This window comes from Festucalex cinctus, chromosome 1 (genome assembly GCF_051991245.1).
Source record: "Festucalex cinctus isolate MCC-2025b chromosome 1, RoL_Fcin_1.0, whole genome shotgun sequence".
NCBI classification, from domain to species: Eukaryota; Metazoa; Chordata; class Actinopteri; order Syngnathiformes; family Syngnathidae; genus Festucalex; species Festucalex cinctus.
The window spans coordinates 10,566,187-10,590,694 of NC_135411.1; the positions used below are offsets into that span (position 1 = coordinate 10,566,187).

Here is a 24,508-nt window from a genome sequence, read left to right on the forward strand (position 1 = left end):
ATTGATTTTGTTATTAAAGAGGTTTATTTTTATGAAGCGAATTATTTTATTATTTATTTGCTTGTATTGTTAACTTATTTTATTTTTAAGCTAATTCAATAAAGTTGAATATAGTTGATTGGACAGCTGCGCTGTCGCCGTGGGTAAAAAGACGGGTCTTCCTCTTTGTTTAGCCAATACGCGTTTCAGCTTTCGAACCGTGACATTTGATTGGCTCCAAAGCACTTCCGTATACACCATCTGTTCAGCTGATACCCGAAGCCCGCGTTTTACGAAAATTGTTCAAATGGTCGGCGAGCTAAACATGATGTATTGATTCCAAACTCTCTCCTGCTCATGGCTTCGTCGTCTTAAAAACTACGGTGGCTCCTGGTTCGACTCTGTATTGAGGTCGCTCAAACGCAACTTTGTGCGTAGCGCGATTAGAAGATAGAATGCTAACGTGGCTAAGCTAATAACACAGGGGAGTTCGCGTTTCCTTGTCGACTGTCGTCAACGAACCGCGTCGTCCGTCCATTGTAAGATTCAAAGGCACCTGATTTGATTTGAGGTGAGTCTTACTTCAAACGTAAACCTTTTAAACAATATTTTAGCACTGTGTTTCATCCTAACGCCTTCTCAAGCCAGTAATTCAATTTTAGTGGGTTAGTGATTGCAGCTGGAGAACCTACAACAACAATGTCACTCGCAACCGAGTCTCGGTTTGAAGCCACACGGCACTTCGTGGAGAAAGGAGATTCTATTTGCGTGGTGCCCGATCTCTCCTCCGACCTGCTGGAGGATGAGTTCGACTTGAACAAGTCCCACCCCTGCGCCCAGAGATCACTGCAGAAAAGAAATATGTTGGAATTGCAACGACGGTACTTCTATGGGTCATCGCCAGGTGAGAGATGGCCACACAAAAAAGTAAAACATTTCCTTCAAATATTGAAGCTGTTATGTATTATCAGTCCGGGGCGGTCAGCAAAATTCTTAATTGCTGGCCTAAAAACCATCAGAACAACTGTCCTACATTTACAGCCTAAATTGCTCAGATTCAGTCATTCCATAAAAATTGTATTAATTCATTCCCAACATTTCAACATTTCATAACATGTTGATGTTAGACTTTTGTTCCATTTTGTGATGTTTGTGCTTCAATAGCAGCAACAAAGCCCCAATCATCCTGCGCGCATCCTGACTTGGACACATCTCCTGACGCTCGACCACGCCCTCCCACAACGACCGAGACGGAAGACAAGCTTTATAGTCGGCTTATTTCGACAGATTTTGGCCTGCCTGTCCCGCCGTTGGCACTCAATCAAAACCAAGTGTTCCTGACAGTCGAACGAAAAAGCAGCGAGGTACAGTTTCCTTGAGTTTCGGACAGTGACTCCAAAACTCTGTTGCAGCACTTTTTAGTGAGAAGATGATGACTTTGTTGATCCCACAGCAAGGAATTTTGGTGGTTATAGCACAATCTAATCTAAAGAAAAAGAACAGGCATTATCAATTAAATCAAATGTAAAATATGTGCCTCAGCACAATAGTTGGGTAACAGTGTTTTAGAATATTTTCAATGAATTTAAAAAATCTGTCAGTTTTCATTTAGTTTAATTTAATATTTATTTATTTTAGATTTTGTCAGCTAACGATCAGGCCTGCAAACTGTTTGCATGCACCCCGGATGAGCTGAAAGGAAGAAAGTTGATGTGTATTTTGAAGAAAACCACTCAAGTCTTGGAAGAAGCATTGCCTGAGGACTACCTGCTAATGGACGGCAGTATTGCATCTGTATCTGGGAAAGTGGTATGTTGCTTGGCCATTTCGGACACTTTGACCTTTACTGCAACCAACTACTTGTCATCCATGTGGGCTGATGATTATTGGGATACCTGGAATCTGATTTCCTGGTGAGATGTAGATTCTCCATTGTCTTCCTCTTCTTGTAGGTTGATGTTGTGACAGCGTCTGGTGAGATGCCGATGTTGGTGTGCACCCACAGAGTGTCACAAAATGGAGAACATCTCCTTGTCAAGATGGAGCAGGTGGAACGGATTTCCGCTTCTCTGACGTTTACTCAAGATGTAAGTGATCGACCTTATTCTTTTTAAACATGAAATATCTCTGCTGTTGTTATACTGCGGTTAAATGATGCACTCACCAGCAAGCACCTCTCATAGGTTCACCTTCACCTACATAATTTGGTACAATAACTTAATAGCAAATTCAAGTTGGAAAACTAATAACTTATAATAATTATTATTATTACCGGTATTAGCATTCTTTTAAGTGAATAAAAAATGATAAGCCAAGTGTTAGGACACATTTCTTCAGCAAGCCTCCTCCAACTGACTTGACTACTCATACTGGTGAGTGAGCAAAACTGGGTGACTAATTATGCTGGCTAGGGATGTTCGATACCACTTTTTTTTTTTTCAGACCGATACCGGTACTCAGACCCTCAGTACTCACCGATACCGATACCAGTAGTACATTTTGACAAATTAAAAAAAAAAGCACTAAAAGATATTGTTAAACAAATATATTTCCTTTAATTTTGACACACACAAAAAAAACAGCACAGTCACTCTTCAATAGTCTTAACGCTCAAAATAAAACACAAAAATGCTCTTTTAGTTTAAGATTCACAATTTTGAAGTATTTCCAAACCGGTGAAGTTTTGGTGAAAAACTGCTGCAAGCTAGCGCCACTTACAGGCAAGGAGGACTCACTTAACGTCTTCCCCCTCTGCCATCGCTCGCTTGTACTCGTCTGCGTCACGAGTACTCGAGTACTTGAAAAAAGGCTGGTATCGGTACTCGCCCATCCCTAATGCTGGCATTTCAGACAATGCACCTTCAAAGACATCATTGCATCATTTTTATGTCCATATGTTTTAATTGCCAGGTTATAATGTCTGTCATTTTTTTCCATGGTGACAACATTCTCCATTTTCTCCATTTCTTGATGCTTTGAATGTGAATTCAACTATGAGAATTCATTGACTGCACCGATTTAAAATTGCTTTTGCTTTTATCCTCCTCCAGGGAAATATTCTTACCTGTGACTCTGCATTTGCTCATCTCCATGGTTACCACCATCCCGAGGACTTAAAAGGACTTTCTGTTATGGAGCTAATCCCCTCCTTACAAATCCCTCTGCACTGTCAGGCATTGCCCAAAGTAAGCACACTTTACTTTTAACACTGTACCACTCAGGAAAGGAAAGCCGCGTCTCACAGTATCTCTTCATGCTCCTGTTTTGGATGTTATGTCAGATTTATGTATTTTTTGCTTTCTTACTCCCCCATAGATGCTGAGGGTTCAGAGAGTGTGTGGTAAAAGTAGAGAAGGCGCATCAGTACCGCTGTGTGTTAAGCTTCAGGGGGCGGTACAGTGCGCAAGACCTCAGCAACAACACGCTGGCATGAGCCTCGCATGCTCGACAGAGAGTCTTGGCACAGAAGATGGTCAGCAATCGGGTACAGTTTTCACATTCATGTTTTACAAACTGCAGTGAAACATCAAGACTCAATCATTTAATATTGTATCATAAACTGTTTGCGTTTGGCACTGCTTAAGCATTTGAGCTACCCTGAGAAAAATTCCAACAAGTTGGTCAGTCAGATTTTACACACTAGCCAACTTTCAAAAGACTAATTACGCTCAATATTTGAATTGGGCTGGATAAAAAAAAAAAAAAAAAAAAAAAGTTGAAGGCATTGAAATTTTTATTTTTTATTTTATCCATGCATTATCAAAATACCGTATTTTCCGCACTATAAGGCGCACCTTCAAGGAATGACATATTCTAAGACTTTTTCCATATATAAGGCGCACCGTATTATAAGGCGCGCCTTCAATGAATGACATGTTTTAAAACTTTTTTCCATATATAAAGCGCTACAGTAGAGGCTGGGGTTACGTTATGCATCCATTAGATGGTGCTGCGCTAAAGGGAATGTCAACAAAACAGTCAGATAGGTCAGTCAAACTTTATTAATAGATTACAAACCAGATTTCTGACAACTCCAAAATGAATAAACAGCTGTTTTATTATTTTCTCTGAGGTAAAGTATAAGTATTAGCTAGTGATCCAAGATGGCGGGATCGTTTGTGCATGTGCGTCACCGATCGTGCAGGGTCACCGATAGCATCTTGACAGCGAGACCGGTTGCGGCTCAATATTGATCCATCTATACTGGATTATAAGGCGCATGGTCAGCTTTTGAAAGAATTGAAGGCTCTTAGGTGCACCTTATAGTGCGGAAAATACGGTAGTCTATTGGCCACTCCTAGAAAGATTTGACTCGCCATGCCCGACCGAGATTTAATGTATTGTTGTTTTTATGGGTTGACACAGGCATCAAGGGAGACGGCAGGGTCCTCTCCCCCAACCCCACACTGGAGTACAACGGAACCATCTGGGGGTTTGCCCCCGTGAGCGGCCTCCTCCTCTTGCAAGCTGACGGCTCAATCTGCAGCATCCACAATCAACAGGCTCTCAGTGTGTTTGGCTACAGCAAGAACGAGCTGCGAGGAAAGGTTAGCCAATGAGAGGGGCTGTGAAAAGGCGAAGGGCGTCTTTTGTCAAGAATTGTATGTCACCGCTGCTCTCTGTCGTCAACAGTGTGTCACTTTCCTCATGCCCGGTTTCTATGGGTGGATGTCCGATTTGGTCAGGAAGATCAGTCCCTTCCCGGAGTCTCAAGCAGAGGCTGTCCAAAGCACAGCGAAATCTGGTGAGCATTTAAAGCACACGTGTTTTAATTATATGGGAAATTCACGTGTGATTATACGGCAATTAGCGATTTGGCCCACGTCTTGCCCACCGTGCGTTTACTTGGGCATCGTCAAATACGCTTCCATTTTTTTTCTAATAATTATAAAAACAAATAATAATGTCCCTAAAACTGATTAAAATATATCTCTGGGTTCCTTTTGCTTTTATTGCTTTTATTTTTCTTATGAAATAATTGGTTCAATCATTGATTGAAAACAATAAAATATATTGACGAAATAGTGCAATGAAGAATTTTATGTGCTCCCCGTATAACTCAAACGTTTGAACATTTTTCATTAATTTAATGACATAATTGATTAGTTAAAAAAAAAAAAACGAAAAAAAACAGTATTGGTTAAATAAAAATACATGTAGTGTTGATTTAATAGATTAATCTATTATACTGAAAAAAAACATAATTGTAAAAAAAGATTACAGATTACATAACATACATACATACAGGCCATTTTAATATTTAAATTCGTTAATGTAAGAAGAATTAAAAGTGACTGAATTATGCATTTTTTTTTGCACTTAAATTATAACTAAATAATAAAATGAAAATATTACTATATTCAAAAATACATTAACATTTTTAATAGTTAATTCTATTTAATTTGAAAAGTAAACTACAAATAAAAAAAATACATATACTTAATTTATTAATCTGTAAATGATAAAAGAAACTTAATGTAAAAAATATACAAATGGTAGTATATCATTAACATGTTTTGGTGATTTTATTAAATAATTGGTTATAATTAAATTATAAAAGTGCTTCAAAAATGTGAATGAATGTTTTTGTTTTTACCCCCTTTTTTTAATTCATGACATGGCCCATTCTGTCTTTTTGTAAAAATCAAATATGGCTTAAACACGCACATGAACTGATATCAGGCTGCAAAAAAGTAGTATCGAACATCCCTCATCACAGTGCCGCGTCTTCAAAATGTGTCATTCATTTACTGGATGTGTTTTACTCGTAGTTCCGTTGGCCTCAGTCATGGACCCATCCTCGCTGGTGGCTGGAGACATGGCCATGGTGCAGGAAGCGTGTCGGGGGAGATCCTCCACGGGGAGAGGCAGAATCTTCACCGGGAACTGCACCATGCTTGACAAACAAGGAGGCCCTCTGTCCACGCTAACTTCTCCTGCTGTCTCTTCCACACGCGTGTTAAAGTAAGTCATTTGGACATCAGAGTTTTATGTTTACAGTCCACAAGTCTTTTCAGACCTACTGTATAACTTTAATTCTTACATCACACTGACATAACTACTGATTTCGCTTAGGTTAGTAATAGGCAACGGTGGGTTCTGGGGTTTCGTGCACATTTTGGTTAGGTTAGCACAGTAGCGGAACTGTTTTGTAAAATGAAGACCACCTGTAAATGAGTGACACTGGAAGCTGAAGTATGAAATTTGAGTTTATTGTATCTATTGCGCCATCTGGTGGACATGTATAGTTAGTTGGAAAAGAGGGGCATGAACTAGGTGTCAAATATTTGAAACGTAGCTGTTGTGTACGTGTTTCAGTGCATTACCAACAATTTATTATAAATCTCATCTTTATTGATATTACGTTTTTATAGAAAAATATTTAGTATTGGGTCAACCTTATTTAACTGATATAATTTTATCAATTCCAGATTTAAAATTAAAAATGGGTGGGTTTTGGCAAGGATGGCATCGGGTGTAAAAACTGTGTCAACCAATCATGTGTGTGTAAATATGGTGACTCCAAAAGTCAACAACAGTAGTGGCGGATGATGCAATTACCGTATTTTCCGCACTATAAGGCGCACCTAAAAGCCTTCAATTTTTTCAAAAGCTGACCATGCGTCTTATAATCCAGTGCACCTTATATATGGATCAATATTGAGCCACAACAGGTCTCGCTGTCAAGACGCTATCGGTGACCCTGCACGATCGGTGACGCGCATGCGCAGAAGATCCCGCCATCTTGGATCGCTAGCTAATACTAATACTTTACCTGAGAGAAAATAATAAAACAGCTGTTTATTCATTTTGAGAGTGAATGGAGTTGTCAGAAAGCTGGTTTGTAATCTATTAATAAAGTTTGACTGACCTATCTGACTGTTTTGTTGACATTCCCTTTAGCGCAGCATCATCTAATGGATGCATAACGTAACCCCAGCCTCTACTGTAGCGCCTTATATATGAAAAAAGTTTTAAAATATGTCATTCATTGAAGTTGCGCCTTATAATGCGGTGCGCCTTATAGTGTGGAAAATACAGTAGCTGCTTTTAACTCTTTCCACCATAAATAATCATCAGCATCATCATCATTATATACAATACAGTATAATTCTAGTCTCATACATTTTCCATTATTTTCTATCACTAGTTACTCCTATTTAAGACGTTCTGTCCACAGTGCTAATGACACGGAAGAGCTGTTGGCACAGGCAGCCCAGGTAGCTGCTGCCAGTAGCCACTTCTCAGAGATGGGCGACACCACTGAGGCTATCTTGAGGACTTTTGCCTGGGTGGACCATCCACAGGGAGGCACCACCGGCATTCTTTCCACTGAACAACCAGCAGCCAAACATGAACAACTGCTTCTGGAAAATGACGACATTGCTGGTATGAGCTCAAATTAAAAGAAATTAATTGCGAAAAATGCTATTTTTCAAATTGTTCTGACAATTTCTAGGGAGTCCCGCTCACAATGGACATCCTTTTGGATGTGGGGATGTCAAGTCTTCTGCTGTGGGCAAAGACGGCCACTCGTCATTGCAAAACTCCAGCTTTGAGGTCATTTCAATGGGGAGCAGGTTCGCATCTCACATTTACCACAAATAAAATATGTAATTTATTTGTTATTTTTTTTATGTATAGCGGAACCTTCTTTGAGAGTGTTTACACTATGCTTTACAAAATCCGTATTACATGTTAATGTCTTCCCTGTTGGACCAATAATATCACAACAGGACCCATCAGTGTTGAAGAAAAACATTCCGCATTCCCGTTTTCCAGGTCTTCCTCCGGCTTTTGCGAGAACTTTGCTGGCCACGGCGCTTTCGACCCATGCCAGGCAGAGGTCAGCTGTTACCTGGACCTCAACAGCGACGGCAACCTGGTGACCCGAGCCCTGGCCGACTTGGATCTGAGCAGCGCCGTGCTGATCAGCCTGCACGGGGGCAGCGGCGAAAACCGGCACTCCATGACGTCCTGCGACACGGCCGAGCTCCTGCGCGCGCCCTCCCCGATCGACCTCGACCCGGAGGATCGGCCCGTCGACGCCAATAAGCCGACCGAGGATGAGAGGGAGACCGGGGAGCAGTCGGGGAACCAAGCCGGGGCGGATCAGTGGCACGCTCTCTCGTCCGTTCATAAAGAAAGCGGGCAGGAATTCTGCTTGAATGGCGATCATGGTGAGACTCGGGTAGCAGTGGATCTTCCTGCTACGTCTACGCCAAAGAAACAGACGATGGCAGAGGGTGAGCTCGAGTCCGATGCGCCGCAGTTGCTGGAGGGACGATTTGAGGGAAGTGCCTACCACAGAGATGGCACAAGAGTTGGTATGTATTCAACTCACTTCAAATTGTTTAGGTCAAAAGTTCAAGTTAAGAAAAAAAATAGAACATTTCTGTGTCAAATACCACCTCACAAATACAATGACAATGTCTTAAAAGAGGACATAAAATAGTAGGGGTGTTAAAAAAAATCGATTCGGCGATATATCGCGATACTACATCGCGCGATTCTCGAATCGATTCAAAAAGGGCAGAATCGAATTTTTTTTTTTTTTTTTTTTTTTTTTTTTTTTTTTTTTTTTTTTTTTTTTTTTTTTAGGATTCACACCTTGAGCATGGAAGAATGTTATATGAACAGAACATTAAGCCTTAATATTTTATTTTAATGCTGTTCAAACATGAAACAGATTACAACCTCCTATAAGACTGAAATTTCAGATAAATAAATAATACATTTTCATATAAATCTTACACTCTACAAGCTTACTGATTAGTATTTTCTAAATTTGAATGAAAAAAAATCGCAACAATCGACTTATAAATTCGTATCGGGATTAATCGGTATCGAATCGAATCGTGACCTGTGAATCGTGATACGAATCGAATCGTCAGGTACTAGGCAATTCACACCCCTATAAAATAGCATGACAAAAAACATATTCAAAATTTGTTTCCCAACATATTTTACATTAAAAAAAATAAAAAAATCACGTGCCATGCCACCAACCAAAAACAACAAAAAATATTTGATTAACATTATAATTACCGTATGTACCAGTGGAAGAGCATTTAATTGTTCTGCCTGTCATTATACATCACTGGCATGGATAGATGGGCAGATGTACGTTGGGAAACAACGCATCAGATTGTTCTGAGAGGTTCAACCTAATCAATGCTATCAATGCTTTACTCTAAAACTTCACCAAGATAAAAAGTCATAAAATATCCACTTGGCACTACAATTTGGCACAAGCATATAATACACATATGATAGCTGTGAGCAAAAATATTAATAGTATCACGGTATTAAAATTACAGCTCTAAAGTGACCTTTTTTGAAATTTGGATGAATAAAAAAAAAAAAAATCCTCCATTGTACTCTACACAATTTACTTTTTTTTTTTTTCAAGTAAATAGAATATTTGCTACATTATGAAACGTACCATGTTAAGTTTAAGTAAATAAATGTTGACATTGTTCTATCTATTTTAATTCATGTTAGTAATTCAGTGTCTCATAGTCATCACTGGTTGTCAGACTGTGGGCTACTCATGTTCTCCTTGGGGCTAACTAGTACACGCTGGCACCATGTTTTTTGTTTGGTTTTTTTGGTTTTTGGTTTTTTTTGCTGTTAGTTTTTTGTTTTTGTTTTTTTGTTTTTTGTTTTTTGTTTTTTAGGGACAATGCACATTAATTAGAAAGCATATGTTTCAACTGTCCCTGTCTGTCCAGGCTCCTCCTTCTCCTCCTCTGATTGTGAGGAGAAAAAAGAAAGTTATAAAGAGCTAATTAACTTAAAATTAGGTGGTTCGTTTTCTCAACTCTGCCTCTCATATTGTTCATTGCTTCGAAGTCCCCTTAAAAAAGAAAAAAAAAAAAAGAGCTAATTACTGGTGACAGCCAGTAATGGCGGTTATTGAAACCATGACTTCTTAAAACCAGGGTAAACCGGTTACCGGCACATGCCTAACTACAATCGTTCAACAAATGAAAACTGCTTATCATTAGGCTCACAATTTTAAATGATCTCTCCAGAGGTGCAGTGCGACGTGGTCCAAGCCGACCTTCCTGATGGAAGACGAATGTTCTGCGTGTGGTTGAGCAAGCCCGGCCAGCACTGGACCAGGTCGCAAAACGATCGATCCCTGCTCGACAAATCTGCCGCCAGTCTTGGCGAGGTCAGTTGAAAGAAGAAAAGAAAAAAAAATCATAGACTTCTTATATCATGTTTTATTCTTGCAACCCTCCTTCAGAAGATCAGAGAGGCGTGTCATGGTGAAGCTCTGCGCTCCACGCTGGACCTCGAACACTCTCGGGCATGTGATGGGCAGTTTGCAGAAGAGTACAAGCCTATTAAAGCTGTCGGCAAAGGAGCCTTCGGGTTTGTCTGGAAGACGATAAGGCGCTGCGATGGACAAGAAGTAAGATTATTCACATACAGGTTTGGCAGTGGCAAAAAAATATACTAAAGTAGAAGGACAGACTTGTCAAAAACGTCTGGTAGAAGTACTAATTCACTTCTTTAAGTAAAGATAAAAACTGATTGTGTTACTGTTTATTACTCATATGAGCTACATAACATTTATTGTAAAGTACTTAAATGTGTTTTAGCTTGTGGACATTTTTGCTCTATCGGATCCTTGCCATTTGCAGACAGTAGTGAAGTTCATCAGCAAGGCGAGGATCGTGAGCGACTGCTGGGTGGACGACCCCATGTTGGGTCGAGTCAGTCAGGAGATCGCCATCCTCACTCGAGTGCAACATCACAACATCGTCAAGGTAACCGCCGCTTCCAAAACCTCGACACGAGGCCTTTGTTTCCATCCCTTTGGAATTGTTCTGGATTTTTCATCATAATTGGTGCTTATTTCGTTTTGATTTTTGTGTTTTTAAATTCAGCTCGTTTAGAGTGGGTTTAATAGTTTTTATTTTGACTATGCTTTGTTTTAGTTTAGTTTTTCTGAGTTTGAGCTTTTTTTTTTTTTTTTTTTAATAAAAATTTAATTTAATATAGGGAGTGCACGTAAAACAAACATAAAAAATAAGGTCCCAAACTATGAAATAAAGTGCAAAACTAAAATTCCCAAACTACTGTTTGACCTTCTTTCTTCTGTATGGCCAGTATAACACAAATAAAAACATTTCTTTTTTTTTTTTTTTTTTTTTTTTTTTTTTTTTTTTTTCTGAAGAGCTCAGAATTGTTCATTCGGTAGTCTTACCGATTCAACGTCTTGTCATCATTGCTCTTTTTTTTTTTTTTTGTGCGTGCGTTTGCGTGCGTGCGTGCGTTTGCGTGTGTGCGTTTGCGTGCGTGCGTGTGCGTGCGTGCAAATACGTATAAATTTATACTCATTCATTCACCTAAAACCTTATAAATATCCCATTACCCTTCGCCTTAACCAGGTACTTCAGAATCTTGCCAGAGTCGTGAGATAAATATAATAAATAAAAACATTTCAAATAAACCCTTAAAGCTCATGTGATGAAATTATAGATGTAAACGAAGAGCATTTTTGCTGCAATTAGTTAATTTTGTGATATAGTTCGTAAGGGTGTTCAACTCTTGAGTATCAATAACACGAGTACTTTTGACAAATAAATTTTTCCCCCTGGAAAAAAACCATGCCGAAACATTTTAAAGAAAGATCTATATATCCCAGGATTGCATTTTTTCCCCCCATAATTTAAAATGCATAAATATAATGGCAATTTTCTGTTTGTGTATTTTTAGTTCCTGGTCATAAAATGACCACAAGAGGGCAATCGATACCTTGTGTCGGTGGTCACCTAATCCCTAACAGTTTGCGTATATTTTAGTAAAAAAACAAAATTAAGCACTTGTTTTATTTTATATCATTAATGGAAATGTTTCTCCAATTTTAGTTTGTTTAATAACCTTGATTCAGTACATCTTTACTGTTAATTTCTCTGTTCTTTAGGCGTCGTCACAAAATTTTATGATTAAAAAATGCTACAAACAGTTCACAATGTGTTTACATGACACAATGAACAATAAACGACCAAAAAAGACAAATTCAAATTGATGAGAAACTAAAGCGAGCTCTTAACTCGATGGCTGCCATATTGATGTGTGTTTTTGCGCATCTTTGCCGCCAGGTGCTGGAGGTGTTTGAGAACGGCAGCTACTTCCAGATGGTGATGGAGAAACACGGCGACGGTTTGGACCTCTTCGAATTCATCGACATGCAGCCGAGACTGGACGAGCCCCTGGCCAGCTACATCTTCCGACAGGTCCGTCGTACGCGGCGGCGTATCAGCGGCGCCGCTTCCTAAACGTCCTCATCGAACGGCGCATTTCGTCTTTTTCTCGGCAGCTGGTCGCGGCGGTCTTCTACTTGAGGACGAAGAACATCCTGCACCGGGACATCAAAGACGAGAACATCGTCATTGACAAGTGTTTCCACATTCGCCTCATCGACTTTGGCTCAGCGGCAATGATGACGCCGGGGAAGCTCTTTTACACTTTTTGCGGCACGCTGGAGTACTGCTCGCCTGAAGTGCTTCAAGGAAACCCGTACATATACATACAATCTTTACAATCTTTTCGTGCTTTTCATAATTTTGTTTTTATAACCACCATATCGGCCAAAGTTGACATTTACGGAGTTGTCACGGCTGTCTCAAAGCACTGTGAAAGCACCATTTCTACTCCTTTACGACCTTTATGGGCCATTAACGTTGACGACATGCCTTTTAAATTGCACACTTACAACAATCATAAAGTTATTTAAAACGTTTGCTAGCCTCGAATGAAGTGATGAGTACACATTTGCTGTTTGCTTTCCTATGAAATCTATCTGGCGCCGTGGTTAACGTGTGCTTCTGATGCTCTTTCCCTTGTGTAGCTACGAGGGTCCCGAGTTGGAGATGTGGTCTCTGGGGGTTTTGCTCTACACGCTGCTGTTCAGTGAGAACCCCTTCATTGGCGTGGCCGAAATCCTGGAGGCCAAACTCAAACCTCTTTTTCCCCTGTCCTCAGGTACTGTACCGATATTGATACCCTTTGACTTCAGAGTGTGACCATGCCTGTGTAAATAATGTAAATGCCACCAATATAGTATTTTTTTTAAATTAACTTTACATGACATTAATGGCAATTTTTTATTCTTCAAATATCTAGTTCCTGATCAGACCGCTGTCAAGTACGAATATATTTAAATAATCTGCTATACGGGGTTTATCTTGTGTTGTACCTTGCTATATTGTGGATTATTATTATATATCTGTGTCTAATTGATGTACAGCTTATTAGAGCCACGTAGAAATATGATGAAAAAAAGAGTGGCAAATGTGCCACTTTATAATAATAGTAATAATAATGGTAATAGCACTTTAATATGATGAGAAAAAAAGTGGCAAATTTGCCACTTTATAAACTCAACTATGATATTGTTAATCTCTGCTAAAGCAATTAGTATCTCCTTGTTTGAAAACCTGACCGAAAAGTACATTTGAACAAGTTCTTCCTCCATAGACATTTTGCAAACTGACTTGTGTAGCGTGACATACGAGTTTCCTTTCTGCCGGCCGGCACCACACTTGACACAGCCATGCGACGAGAAAAAAAAAAAAAAAAAAAAAAAAAAAAAAAAGTTCCAAGTTTGCCTCTTTTCTCTCTCTCTCTCTCTCTCTCTCTCTCTCTCTCTCTCCATATTAAAAAGTGGCAAATTTGCCACTTTTTTTCTCGTCATATTGCCCCTGCCCTCTAAAAAAAAATATATATAATACGCCGTCGTACATAAACATTCTCTTTTTTTTATTTTCCAATAGAAAAAAAAATATTGGCCAAAAAAAAGGGAAATCAGTGAATTTCTCAGATGCTGAAAACACTGTTAATTAAAAATTTAAATTAAATACAATTATATTAAATCTACCCCCCACCCCCTCCTTTTTGCTTTTGCTGAATTTAAGCAAGTTCGCTGTTTTTTTTGCTTGGCTTTCCTCCCTTTGCCACGTCCCCGTCTTTGTTTACTAGAATTTTTTTTAATTGCATTTAGAGTGAAACGCCACTATTTGACGGGGTTATTATTTGAAGGGATTCGGGACTGAGGCTTGCCGCCAATAGCGAAATCATTTGACAAAATATAAATAAAATAACGCCACCCTAAAGAGTTTATAATTAGGTATTGTGGCCAAGAGATTGTAGCAAAGCACTTTAAACGGAGAGGATCATAAAATAAATGCCTTGCACCTAGCATGTACACATTCATGAACACATGTTTCTTATACAACTGTATTCAGTACTTATTCACATTTAGTGAGTAGTACACTATCACACATGGGCAAAGTAACATGCGCACGAGCACTTTTGTTTGTTGAACGGCTTTTCTTTCTTCTCAGATTGTTAACAAGTCTGTTGTGCATATCAGAACTGAACCGCGTGTTGTGTGGGCTGCTGCACCCTGAGCCCACCCGAAGGATGACCCTGGACCAGCTGCTTCTGCAGTCCTGGGTCAGCCAGCCCATTTCGCTGGCAGAGTACACCTGGACGGAGGTGTTCCCAGCAACTCAAAGCAACTGTGAGTACTCCAGCATGAAGGCTTCCTTAAAATATTTTTTTTGTGTGTGTGTGTGTGTGTTTTTTTTTATATATTTTTTTTTTTTTAAAACACCCAAATTTGTTAGATTTCCGCTATTAGGAATAACATGAATGCACTTGATTCTCAGCATTTCTCTTTTTTTTCATAGGCTCCCCGCAGCGCCACGACTCCAGTCCCCGAAGATATGCAGGACAAGAGTTGTTCCCAGATCAAGGGGATGACACTCTTCCAGATGAGGAGGATGAGGAAGACCGCTTGTCCATGGTGGCCCTGGAATCGGAGCTCCAGAAGTACCTCAATGAAAACTAGAGACTGAATAAAAGCCCAGACGTCCGTCCGATGTTTGTTTTGTCCTGAGCAGTTACTGCAATGAAGGTAAAATACGTTTTGTGTTCACCTTTTTTTTCTTTTTTTTTTTTAAGAAGGTATTTTAATTTTAGCAGTAGCTCATACATCACACAGTTCACTTGAATAATTGAAGCTTCAAGAAGATGAGACCTCCAAGTGAAGAAAACGTTTTTATTTAGTATCCATTTGATTTTACACTAAATAAAATATAAACTATATTTATATCTATTTATTTTTACACATGAATATATATTTTAAATTGATTTTAAATGTTTGATTTCCTCTGTAAACAATTAAATACACTTGTTACAATTTGTGCAAATAGCATGGAACACTATTTTACCTCAAGTGTTTTTTGACACAAGTCCGTTTGACTTTATTCACATTAAAAACCTTGTGGGGGGGAAAAAAAAAAAGCTCCAGTTTCCTTTTATTTGTGTTCTCTAACCAACTTGCCACACCACATACAGCATAGGCTATGCTGTACGTTTTGTTTGTTTTTGTTGTTGTTGTTGTTTTGTGTGTGTGTGTGTGTGGGGGGGTCAAGCCACTCCCCAGTTAATGGAGGATGGGGAGCAGGCGGGAGATGTAAATACATTTCTGGGCCTTTATCAGTTCAATTTTACTTACATCGTAATCATAATTACTTTACCCAAAAGGTTGTCTAATACTATTTATTTTGTGTGTTTGTTATTAATATAAATATGTTAAAACCTAAACGAGATGGGTGATGTAAATAAGTATAACTCGGACAATATGAGAAATATACTTATTCATTCCATAAATCTATTTTAAGACACTGTGCACAGTAATTTGAAACATGCATGTTAACCATTTTCACAAATGGGAACCATATTTCAACGGTGAGGTAAAAATAAATTAGTAAATGTATTTTTTGTGGAAAGAAAAGTTCATCTGAATATACCGCGATTATAACATGTACGCTGTTAAGATACTATTTAAAAAAAAAGAAAAAAGAAAAAAGAAAAGTTGAACCGACGTGGAGTTCTGTAAAGCGGAACTTTACTACCGCTACCGTTGATGCACGGAATTATATTGGAGACGGACAAATCATGAACGCTCGTTTTGCTGCACGTCAGGTGAGTAAATACAACCAAAACACTAGAAGTTTAACGATTTTGTTTTTCATACTATTAATTTGGAATAGGTTTCGTTTGAAAACCGATATATAGTTAATAAATTCACATTGTTTGAAGATACTTCTGCTTGACATCCCCCGAACCGCTACATACCATCCTAGTAGGTAACAAAATTGGCAGTATTAACAACTTTGTTCACTTCCTACAGGTCCTGTGGCTTGTAAGAAATGCCACCTCATCCGGATTCACTTCACTTCAGTTGAGTAGCTGCCTACAGCGTCCGTGCACGCAGTTTAGATTCTTTTGCTCTCCGAGCAGTAACCTGCCAAGTACCAACAATGACCCAGGATCCGCGCAGAGACACGCCGATCCAGAATTGTCTGTTCCCAGTCTGCTTGACATGGGGTTCACCCCCTCACAGGCTGAGGAACTCTATGATTCGGTGTGCAAAGCCAAAGGTGGAAGTGCTGCCACACATTGTTTGCCAACACTCACGCTTCTGTTCATGTTGGGCCTCAACCCCTCCAGCGTGCTGAAGTTACTGACGAAATGTCCTGACCTTTACGTCATCAAGGAATCACTTCTCCAGCAGAGGATAAGCAATCTGCGCAAACTTGGTTTAGTCGAAGGTGAGCTCATTTCCAAGCATGTTTTATTTTATTTTTGCTCTTGCGTACAATGGTATTAAACCAGTGTGACTCCATCCAGGCAGTCTGCAGCGGATGGTGGTGCACTACCCTGCCATCCTGACCGTGCCCATGAAGACGGTCAAACGTGTGGCCGTGTTCCTCAGGGAGAAGAGTCGATTTACTACGCAGCAGGTCGCCGACATCCTCAGAGATAGTCCGGCCATTGTGCATGAAGACCTGGCTCAGCTGGAGTACAAATTTCAGGTCAGTATAACTACAGTGGAGTTAGCGGGGTCAAGTCATTTTGCTAAGAACCCCATTTTATTTGAGAAAAAGGTCGTGACATAATACCCCAAAAATGTCACAAAAAGTTTAAATACTAAAATAATGCTCTTGTCTCAAAAAGCAAAAAAAAAAACAAATATGGAAATATGGGTTGTTATTAAACACCAAGCTGATCAAAATTGTTTTCAAGTAAGGCTGCCATTACTTTTGACTATGACTCCTCTTAAAGTAAAAAGTTGTCCTCCAATTTCTTGACTAACTAATCAGTGAAAACTCTGCTGGGTAACTTCTGCTTCATATCTTTTTTGACCATCAAATGGACCAAAAACATAAAATCGGATTGTGCAAATTCACATTGCCCAACAAAATCACTTCAACTAAAACAGTAATAAATTAAGTCTTTGTAAAATATCTTCAATGAAGGTGAATTCATTCAGCCGCAAGAAATTTTAAATTATATATTTGTTTACATTTAAGTTTTGAAGTGGGATTCTTATAGGCTGAAATGTGGACATTTTAGGCACCCACTTTATCTGTAAAGTTGGCTTTAAAGTTATGAGAAATTGTCTACATTGTTCATAATGGGATCAAGGCATAATTGGGGGCGAAAAAAAAAAAACTTAGAATATTCTATATTCCTCCTCCCTTTTAACTCATTCACTCCCAGCCATTTTCACATTTCGCAATCCCGTTCGTTCCCGGCTGTTTTACTGAATTTTGACTGATTTTGCAAGGTCCACAAAATATTCTGTTCAATTGCTATAAAAGCATGGGACTTACCAAAGGAAAGATTAAAGTCTCTTCTTTCATCAGGAAAAACAAAGTATGTTTCTATCTGTTTCCGTTTTGCAGCAACTAGCATTAGAAGAGAGCTAAATTTCATCAGTTTTCACAAATCTTTTTAAAATTCTAGGTAAAAGTTGTTTTTTTCTACATGGCCCTGGTTGATCTCCTTTGCTCTGCTGCCACCTGCTGGCCGTTTTTGTAGTAACTACCATTTCTGCAAACGTTCTTTGCTGTTGAGAGGCTGCATCAAAGCCTTCTGTATGCTCCAGTATTAAAGAACAAAACAAAAAAAACATATAAATACGTCTTTGGGACACTCAAAACATAAAAAAAACGTATTTACATGTTATTGGGAGCAAATCAGTTAAACATGTAAACTGTGAGTAATGATGGCTGTATAAGATTTTTGTTCTTTCAAATCTTTTATTTTTCTGCTACTTGTTTATATGTTCAATAAATAAACTATACGTACACTAGGACTCTAAACTTGATAGTTGTAAACTCCATTTTCTGTTTTGCCACAGTACGTCTACTTCCGAATGGGCATCAAACACGGCGAGATGGTGAAGCACAGGTTGTTTCGTTCCCCGCTGGAGGAGCTGCGCACGCGACACTGCTTCTTGGAGCGCCGGGGCTTGTACCAAACCCCCGACAAGAAAGGCCAGACGCTCGTCGTCAACCCCAAACTGGACGGCGTCCTCCACGTGGGCCTGGACGCTTTCCTGGCGCAGGCGGCCAACGCGTCGGCCGAGGAGTATGACGTCTTTCGGAGACTGCTGGCCAGAGAGTGGAAGGAAGAGGCGTGTCACTACGGCAACAGCCAAGCGGCGAGTGAGGACAGTGACGATGATGATGACGATGACGATGAGGAGGAGGAAGACGAGATGGAAGGCAAGGAAAGCTACAGGAAGAGAAAAAGAAAGTAATAACATGAATGTGAGCACTATGAAGAATAATCTTTTTTTTTTTTTTTTTTTTTTTTTTTTTTTTAAATCACACTGATAATGTGGATATGAGTCAACATTTCTTGGGGCTGTTTTTTTGTCTTGTAAACTTACTGTAAAATGAGTGAATTTACAAGAATTAAAATGTAATATTCTTATTATGACTTAACTCACTTGAGGGGGGGAAATACAAGGATAAATTCAGGGAAGCATGAAGTTGTAATGTAACTTTTTTTTTTTTTTTTTTTTTTTTTTTTTTTTTTTTTTTTTTGCAGATTTTTGTTGAATTTACAAGGGGAAAAAAATTGAGAATATTTCTCAGAACATTGTACAACTATATAACGGGCGTTTTTTTGTTGTTGCTAATATTACAACTTGAAATTCAAATTAATTTTGAAAGAAAATGTAACTTACCGGGGTTGAAAAAAATACAAGTGATAGAGTCAAAATTATGAGCCCAAACTTGCAATGCAGTATTTCTCGGAAAATTGCCATGATTATAAAAGAATATAGTTGTACTTTTGCAAGACAAAATTTAAGAATATTATTATGAAAGGGTTTCATTTTCATAACTCGATGTGTGTGGGGAAAAATATCATACAATTATAAAGCGGAATTGTTAAAAGAATGTTTTCATGTTTAATTTTTTTCGTGATTTTTTTTTTTTGCAACTTACAAATTTTTGAATTTACAAAAAAGTTATTTTCGACACATAAAAACTCTGACATTCTTACAATATTAGGACACTTTCCTCTCTTAAATGTACAATTCATTTTGTAATTCCGTTTTTTTCCCCTTCCCCAAGTGTGAGTTTGAGTACCCCCACTAAGGCCGAACAATCCTAATTTGCATCAACCCCAATTCTTGACAAATAAGAAAAAATAATGTATTTGATTAGATAGAAAGCCTTTATTTTCATTTTACAAATTACAAATAGATGCACAATGAAATCTAAGTATCTCCTTTCAGTGAGTGTAGCATATTTGTAAAATAAAAAAAGCAATAGGTTTTCAACTACCGGTAATTGTCCGTTGAAACCAGTCTGTAGATGTGGTAAAGGTTTGCCATCCTCTTTGTTCCCATATAATTTTGTACATTACACAATTGCAACAAACTAATGTGGAAAATTTACTTTAACAGCCTTTAACTTGAGAAATATCAAGAGGCCTGAAGTGACTGTTTTCAACTCTAATGCATACAAAGAGTTCCATTTCCAGCAAATACCCTCCACAAATACGCAATGATGTCGGAAAAGTCAAACGTATGTTGTAACTAACGTTGGAAAAGCTCCGCCCTGTTACTATGTGACGGCTAAGTGGCCGTAAAGTTAACGCGTCTCTATAAATCACCTGTGCGAGTCAACACGGAGCACATCAGATAAGCGCAGGCGGCAGAAAAACACCCTGTGATTTACACAAGCTTTCAGCTGGAATGGATGCGCCGCGCACGCCGCCGTCACATGGACCTCAGGTAAGAAAACGCGACTTTGCTCGCTCAATAGTTTCGAGATAAGGATGTTGAAATCGCAATCGAAAACATTTGATTTTTCGGAATATTGTTTGAAGTGTTTCGTTTAGATAAAGTATTTTCAGATTGAATGTGTGTTTTATATAGATATTATTACATTAGATGTGCTTTTTAACCCCCATCAGTCTCATAATGTATTAGGCATTGCGTAATCAGAAGCAATATTTTGGTTTTTATGGACATTAACTCATTCACTCCCATCCGTTTTCACAGAAGCAATCCCCTTCACTCCCAGCTGTTTTACTGGATTTTGACTGATTTTGCAAGGCCCACACAATATTCTGTTCTATTGCTATAAAAACATGGAACCTACCAGAGGAAATGTTAAATGTCTCTTCTTTCATCAGGAAAAAAAGTATATTTCTATCTGTTTCCGTTTTGCAGCAATTAACATTAGAGTACAGCTAAGTTACATCATTGTTCACAAATCTTTTTAGAAATGTGAGTAAATGAGCTTTTTCTCAAGCTTGATCTCTCATGCTCTGCTGCCACCCGCTGGGTGTTTATGTAATAACTACTATTACTTCAACCGTTCTTTGGTGTTCAGAGGCCACATCAAAGCCATCTAGCATTTAAAAACAAAAACAACCAAAAAAAACGTTTAAATATGTCTTTGGGACACTTACATTTAACGTATTTATACATTTTTGGGAGCAAATGAGTTAAGCATTTTTCTCACCATAGAGTTACGCTCATAAATTTACATAACCTGAGGTTATTTACACTTACAAAGCACAATTGTACATATACAGTAGATATATAAAAAGTCTACATAGCCCTGCTCAAATGACATTTTTTTTTTTATTACAAAACAAGACCAAGACAAACAATTTGAAAATTCAATAAAATCAAAGAAAATTTGGGAATTGCTTTTTTAATTCTCCCGTGCTGAATTTTGTTGCTCTGTCCTTGTGACATGTAATACCAATAAAAAAAAAAACTTTGATACGGGAAGATGTTATCAGAAAACAGAGTTAAGATGATACATGATGAACATATAAATCTTTCAAAATGTGAAAATTTTTGTTGACGGGTTTTGCCTAGAAAACAACAAAAAAAGGAAAAGAGTACTAGAACAGCTGAAATTTATTTATTAATCAGACACTTTAAATGGTGGCAGGTGTGTACTGACTCCCATTTGCATCACGTTTGAATGTCATTGGTTAATTTTGAGCACAGCCACATCACTGCCATGAGGGTGTGCACACTTGTGCAACCACATTCAGATATTTTACTTACACACTCAAAAACAGTTTTGAGTTGCAGAGGTTACGGGTCAGATGAATTTTGTTTTTCTTTTTTTTTTTATGTTATTTTTGTATCAGAAAAAATATGACATTTGAACAGGGTTGTGTAGACTTTTTATAGAACCGCATCTGAGGCATATTTGTTGGCCTTTTGTCACCATGTGTAGATCATAAACGGAAATAAAACGACAATCCCCTACCAACCGCGTAAAAATGGATCTTTGACGTCTAAAACCGTCAATGGCACTGAATGAGTTAACGCTGCTGCCCTCTACCAATAGGAAGCCGCTGGAAGAAAAACTTGACAGCCTCAAGAAAACCACGACAAAATGGCCGCCGCCGAGCCCATCCTGATCACCAACCTGACGCAGGAGTGGCTGGCGAGCCTTCGCCGTTGGCACCTGGAGTTCTTCTTCATCCCCAGCGGCGTCGTGACGCTGGCCACCATGCTGGTGAACCCCGTCCTGTTGGCGTGCATCTTGGCGTCTCGCGCCTTGCGCCGAGAGACGCGCTACCTCCTGGTGGCCAACACCCTGGCGGCGGACATGTTGTTCCTCACCCTCAACCTGGCCACCGCCGTCCTCAACGCGGTCCGGGCGCAGGTCCCGTGGCTGGCGTGCGAGCTGCTGACGGCCGTCACGGTCACGGCCTACTGCTGCGCCGTCCTCACCGTCACCCTGACGGTGGCGGACACCTACGCCGCCGTGCGCTGGCCGCTGCGCTACCACCACCTCCTCCCGCCCGCTCGGACCCGCCGGATCCTGCTGGGGGCGTGGCTGCTGGCGGCGAGCTACCCGTTCACGCTGGTCATCCTGACGGAGACGGAGAGGGAGAACCCGCGCGGGACGGCGGCCGTGTGCCTGGTCCTCATCTCGCTGGGTTTCATTCAGGCCACAAACACGGCGGGGATTAACGTCTACTTCTTCGTGGGCGCTCTCGTCTGCGCCGCGCTCGTCTTCTACTGCTACATTCGCCTGTACATGGAAACCCGGACCCAAGGCATCTGGCGGAGTCGCTTCTCCAGAGCTCGGGTGACGGTGTTGGCCCACGGCCTGCTGCTGCTCCTCTACTTCGCCCCCGGCTTCGTCTTCACCCTGGAGCTGCTCCTGTTCCAGAGCGACGACGTCAGCCAGGATGCCCGAGTGTGGGTCAGCACGGTCAACATGTGCGTGTTCATGCTGCTCCCCAGGGCCGTGGCTCCTTACCTGTACGGGCTGCGCTACCGCGAGATCTCCGACACGCTGCTGCAGCTGCTGCATCGGCACCGGAGGCTCAGCCAGATCACCGCGGCGTAATCATCACGTTTCGTTTGCTCGGTTATGTGGGTTGAAAACGGCAATGAGCATTACTCTAAATCAGCAGGACCGAACATGATTGATCGATTCACTGCCCTGAGAAGCAAGTGATATGGATGAATGACAATAGCTAAAAGGACGTCCAATAATGGCTGCAACGTCTGGTCAGAGTTCGGACCACTATTATTGACCAACGTAACAATTATAAACAATATAAGGTATGGCAAAAGTTGAAAAGTAACCGTCTCAAGAACAGCTGGGAAAGACTCAAAGTGGAAGGCAACTTTAAACATTTCTTGACAAAAATGTTATACATGTCACTTCACTCATCTAAACATGACATTCTGATTAATGTTACGTTTGTGGAAACGAGTTCTGAAGCAAAATCCGGCCATTTTTATCCATCTCAGGGGGCGGCCATTTTGACACTTTCTGTCGACTGAAGATGACATCACAGTTGCTCAGCGCTCGGGCAACAACCAATCGCAGCTCACCTGTTTTCTGAAGCTGAGCTGTGATTGGTCGTTGCCTGAACCCTGAGCAACTGTGATGTCAGTTTCACCCGACAGGAAGTGGCAAAATGGCCGCCTTCTGATACTGATAAAAATGACTGGATTTTGCTTCAATAACTTTTATTCCACAAATGTAATATTAATCAGAACGTCATGTTTGGACTAGTGAGGTCACATATAATATGTAAATAAATGTTTAAGTTTGCAAAATCAACCTTTCAGCCTAGTCTTAGTGAAAGAAAACGACTTGTATTGAGGATTGTGGCGTCCATCACAACCTTCACTTCAAGTTACCAAAGATACCAAGACCTCAATGTGCTTCTTAGCCGAATGACGTTGGCCTTTGTACACTGCATGAGGTCATCGCATGAATTATTTTATTTTCAGTTCAAATGGCACCTGCTGGCAGAAAAGACTCGTGAGTCAGCGTATTATTTCAACGTCTGTTGTCCGTAATAGTACGTCTCGGTGTGTAATTTAGCTGCACATCTACAGTGTGTCATGTGCTATTTAGAGTAAGATTCTGGGCGGGGATCCCGGAGGAGCAGGTGGCAGAACAGGACCTTAATGAATCCTCCTCATTGGTCAAACAAATTCTTCATGCAGTAGAAGAGCAGCTGGGGCCCCGAGGAAGCACACGATTACCGGAGCACTTAGGAAGAACTCGCAGAAGCGGCCTTGTGTGATTTGGACATGCGTGGAGATGAGCAATGTTCTCATGGATGCCTTTTTGAGAACAATTCCTATGAGGTTTCATTTGTTTTAAGAATTGCATGGAGCAGCGCATCAGTGGTTGACACATCTGTCCCACTTTCATGAAATCCTGGTGTTTGGTTCTCCCTGTACTGTCACACTTACCTTTAAAAAAAACTTTCGAGCTCAACATCACATCACAAAAAAAAAAATAATCTCACACGCACCAAAACACGCCTCACACAAAAACACAAACAAAATCTCTAATACATAAAAAAGAAACTCTCATAAAAATTACCTGTCACACGCAACATAAAGCCTCACACCCACCAATGTACCTCTAACAAAAAACTCACACTACACACACCAAAACTCCTCTCACATTTAACACAAAACTCACATTAAAAGAAACACGCTCTACAAAAAAAACCTCATGAGAAAAAAAAAAACGCAGTAGCACCTAAGATCTCTCACAAACAAAAAAAACTCACAACAAAAACCTCTCACACAGCAAAACAACTCTCACATACAAAAAAGGCTCACAACCCACAAAAAAACTCATGTTCAACAAAAAAACTTAAACTTACCCAAAGTAAAACC

The 24,508-nt window shown here is 39.8% G+C and overlaps 3 protein-coding genes across 7 annotated transcripts; all 3 read left to right on the forward strand.

The window, feature by feature from the left end:
* Positions 1-194: 194 nt before the first annotated feature.
* Positions 195-15,288, forward strand: pask (PAS domain containing serine/threonine kinase). Of its 5 annotated transcripts, none has more exons than XM_077515454.1 (21): positions 195-550; positions 624-883; positions 1,144-1,343; positions 1,618-1,788; positions 1,932-2,066; positions 3,030-3,164; positions 3,295-3,463; positions 4,345-4,526; positions 4,612-4,723; positions 5,751-5,943; positions 7,160-7,368; positions 7,439-7,559; positions 7,762-8,306; positions 10,017-10,159; positions 10,235-10,402; positions 10,635-10,760; positions 12,099-12,233; positions 12,317-12,516; positions 12,848-12,981; positions 14,372-14,521; positions 14,691-15,288. In XM_077515454.1, exons 2-21 carry the CDS (start codon positions 679-681, stop codon positions 14,849-14,851), a joined length of 3,594 nt encoding a protein of 1,197 aa, XP_077371580.1. In that variant the 5' UTR covers positions 195-550; positions 624-678; the 3' UTR covers positions 14,852-15,288. The 5 variants fall into 5 exon arrangements, with proteins under 5 accessions (XP_077371580.1, XP_077371581.1, XP_077371579.1 ...); XM_077515455.1 differs by having other exon boundaries at positions 628-883; XM_077515453.1 differs by having other exon boundaries at positions 642-883.
* Positions 15,289-15,932: 644 nt separating this feature from the next.
* Positions 15,933-18,658, forward strand: mterf4 (mitochondrial transcription termination factor 4). The gene is made up of 4 exons (XM_077515490.1): positions 15,933-15,990; positions 16,199-16,619; positions 16,699-16,883; positions 18,215-18,658. The coding sequence occupies exons 1-4, from the start codon at positions 15,964-15,966 to the stop codon at positions 18,614-18,616; spliced, it is 1,035 nt and encodes a 344-aa protein (XP_077371616.1). The 5' UTR covers positions 15,933-15,963; the 3' UTR covers positions 18,617-18,658.
* A 1,425-nt stretch (positions 18,659-20,083) lies between these two features.
* Positions 20,084-23,083, forward strand: LOC144015465 (putative G-protein coupled receptor 148). The gene is made up of 2 exons (XM_077515494.1): positions 20,084-20,104; positions 21,690-23,083. Exon 2 carries the CDS (start codon positions 21,738-21,740, stop codon positions 22,701-22,703), a length of 966 nt encoding a protein of 321 aa, XP_077371620.1. The 5' UTR covers positions 20,084-20,104; positions 21,690-21,737; the 3' UTR covers positions 22,704-23,083.
* Positions 23,084-24,508: the final 1,425 nt, after the last annotated feature.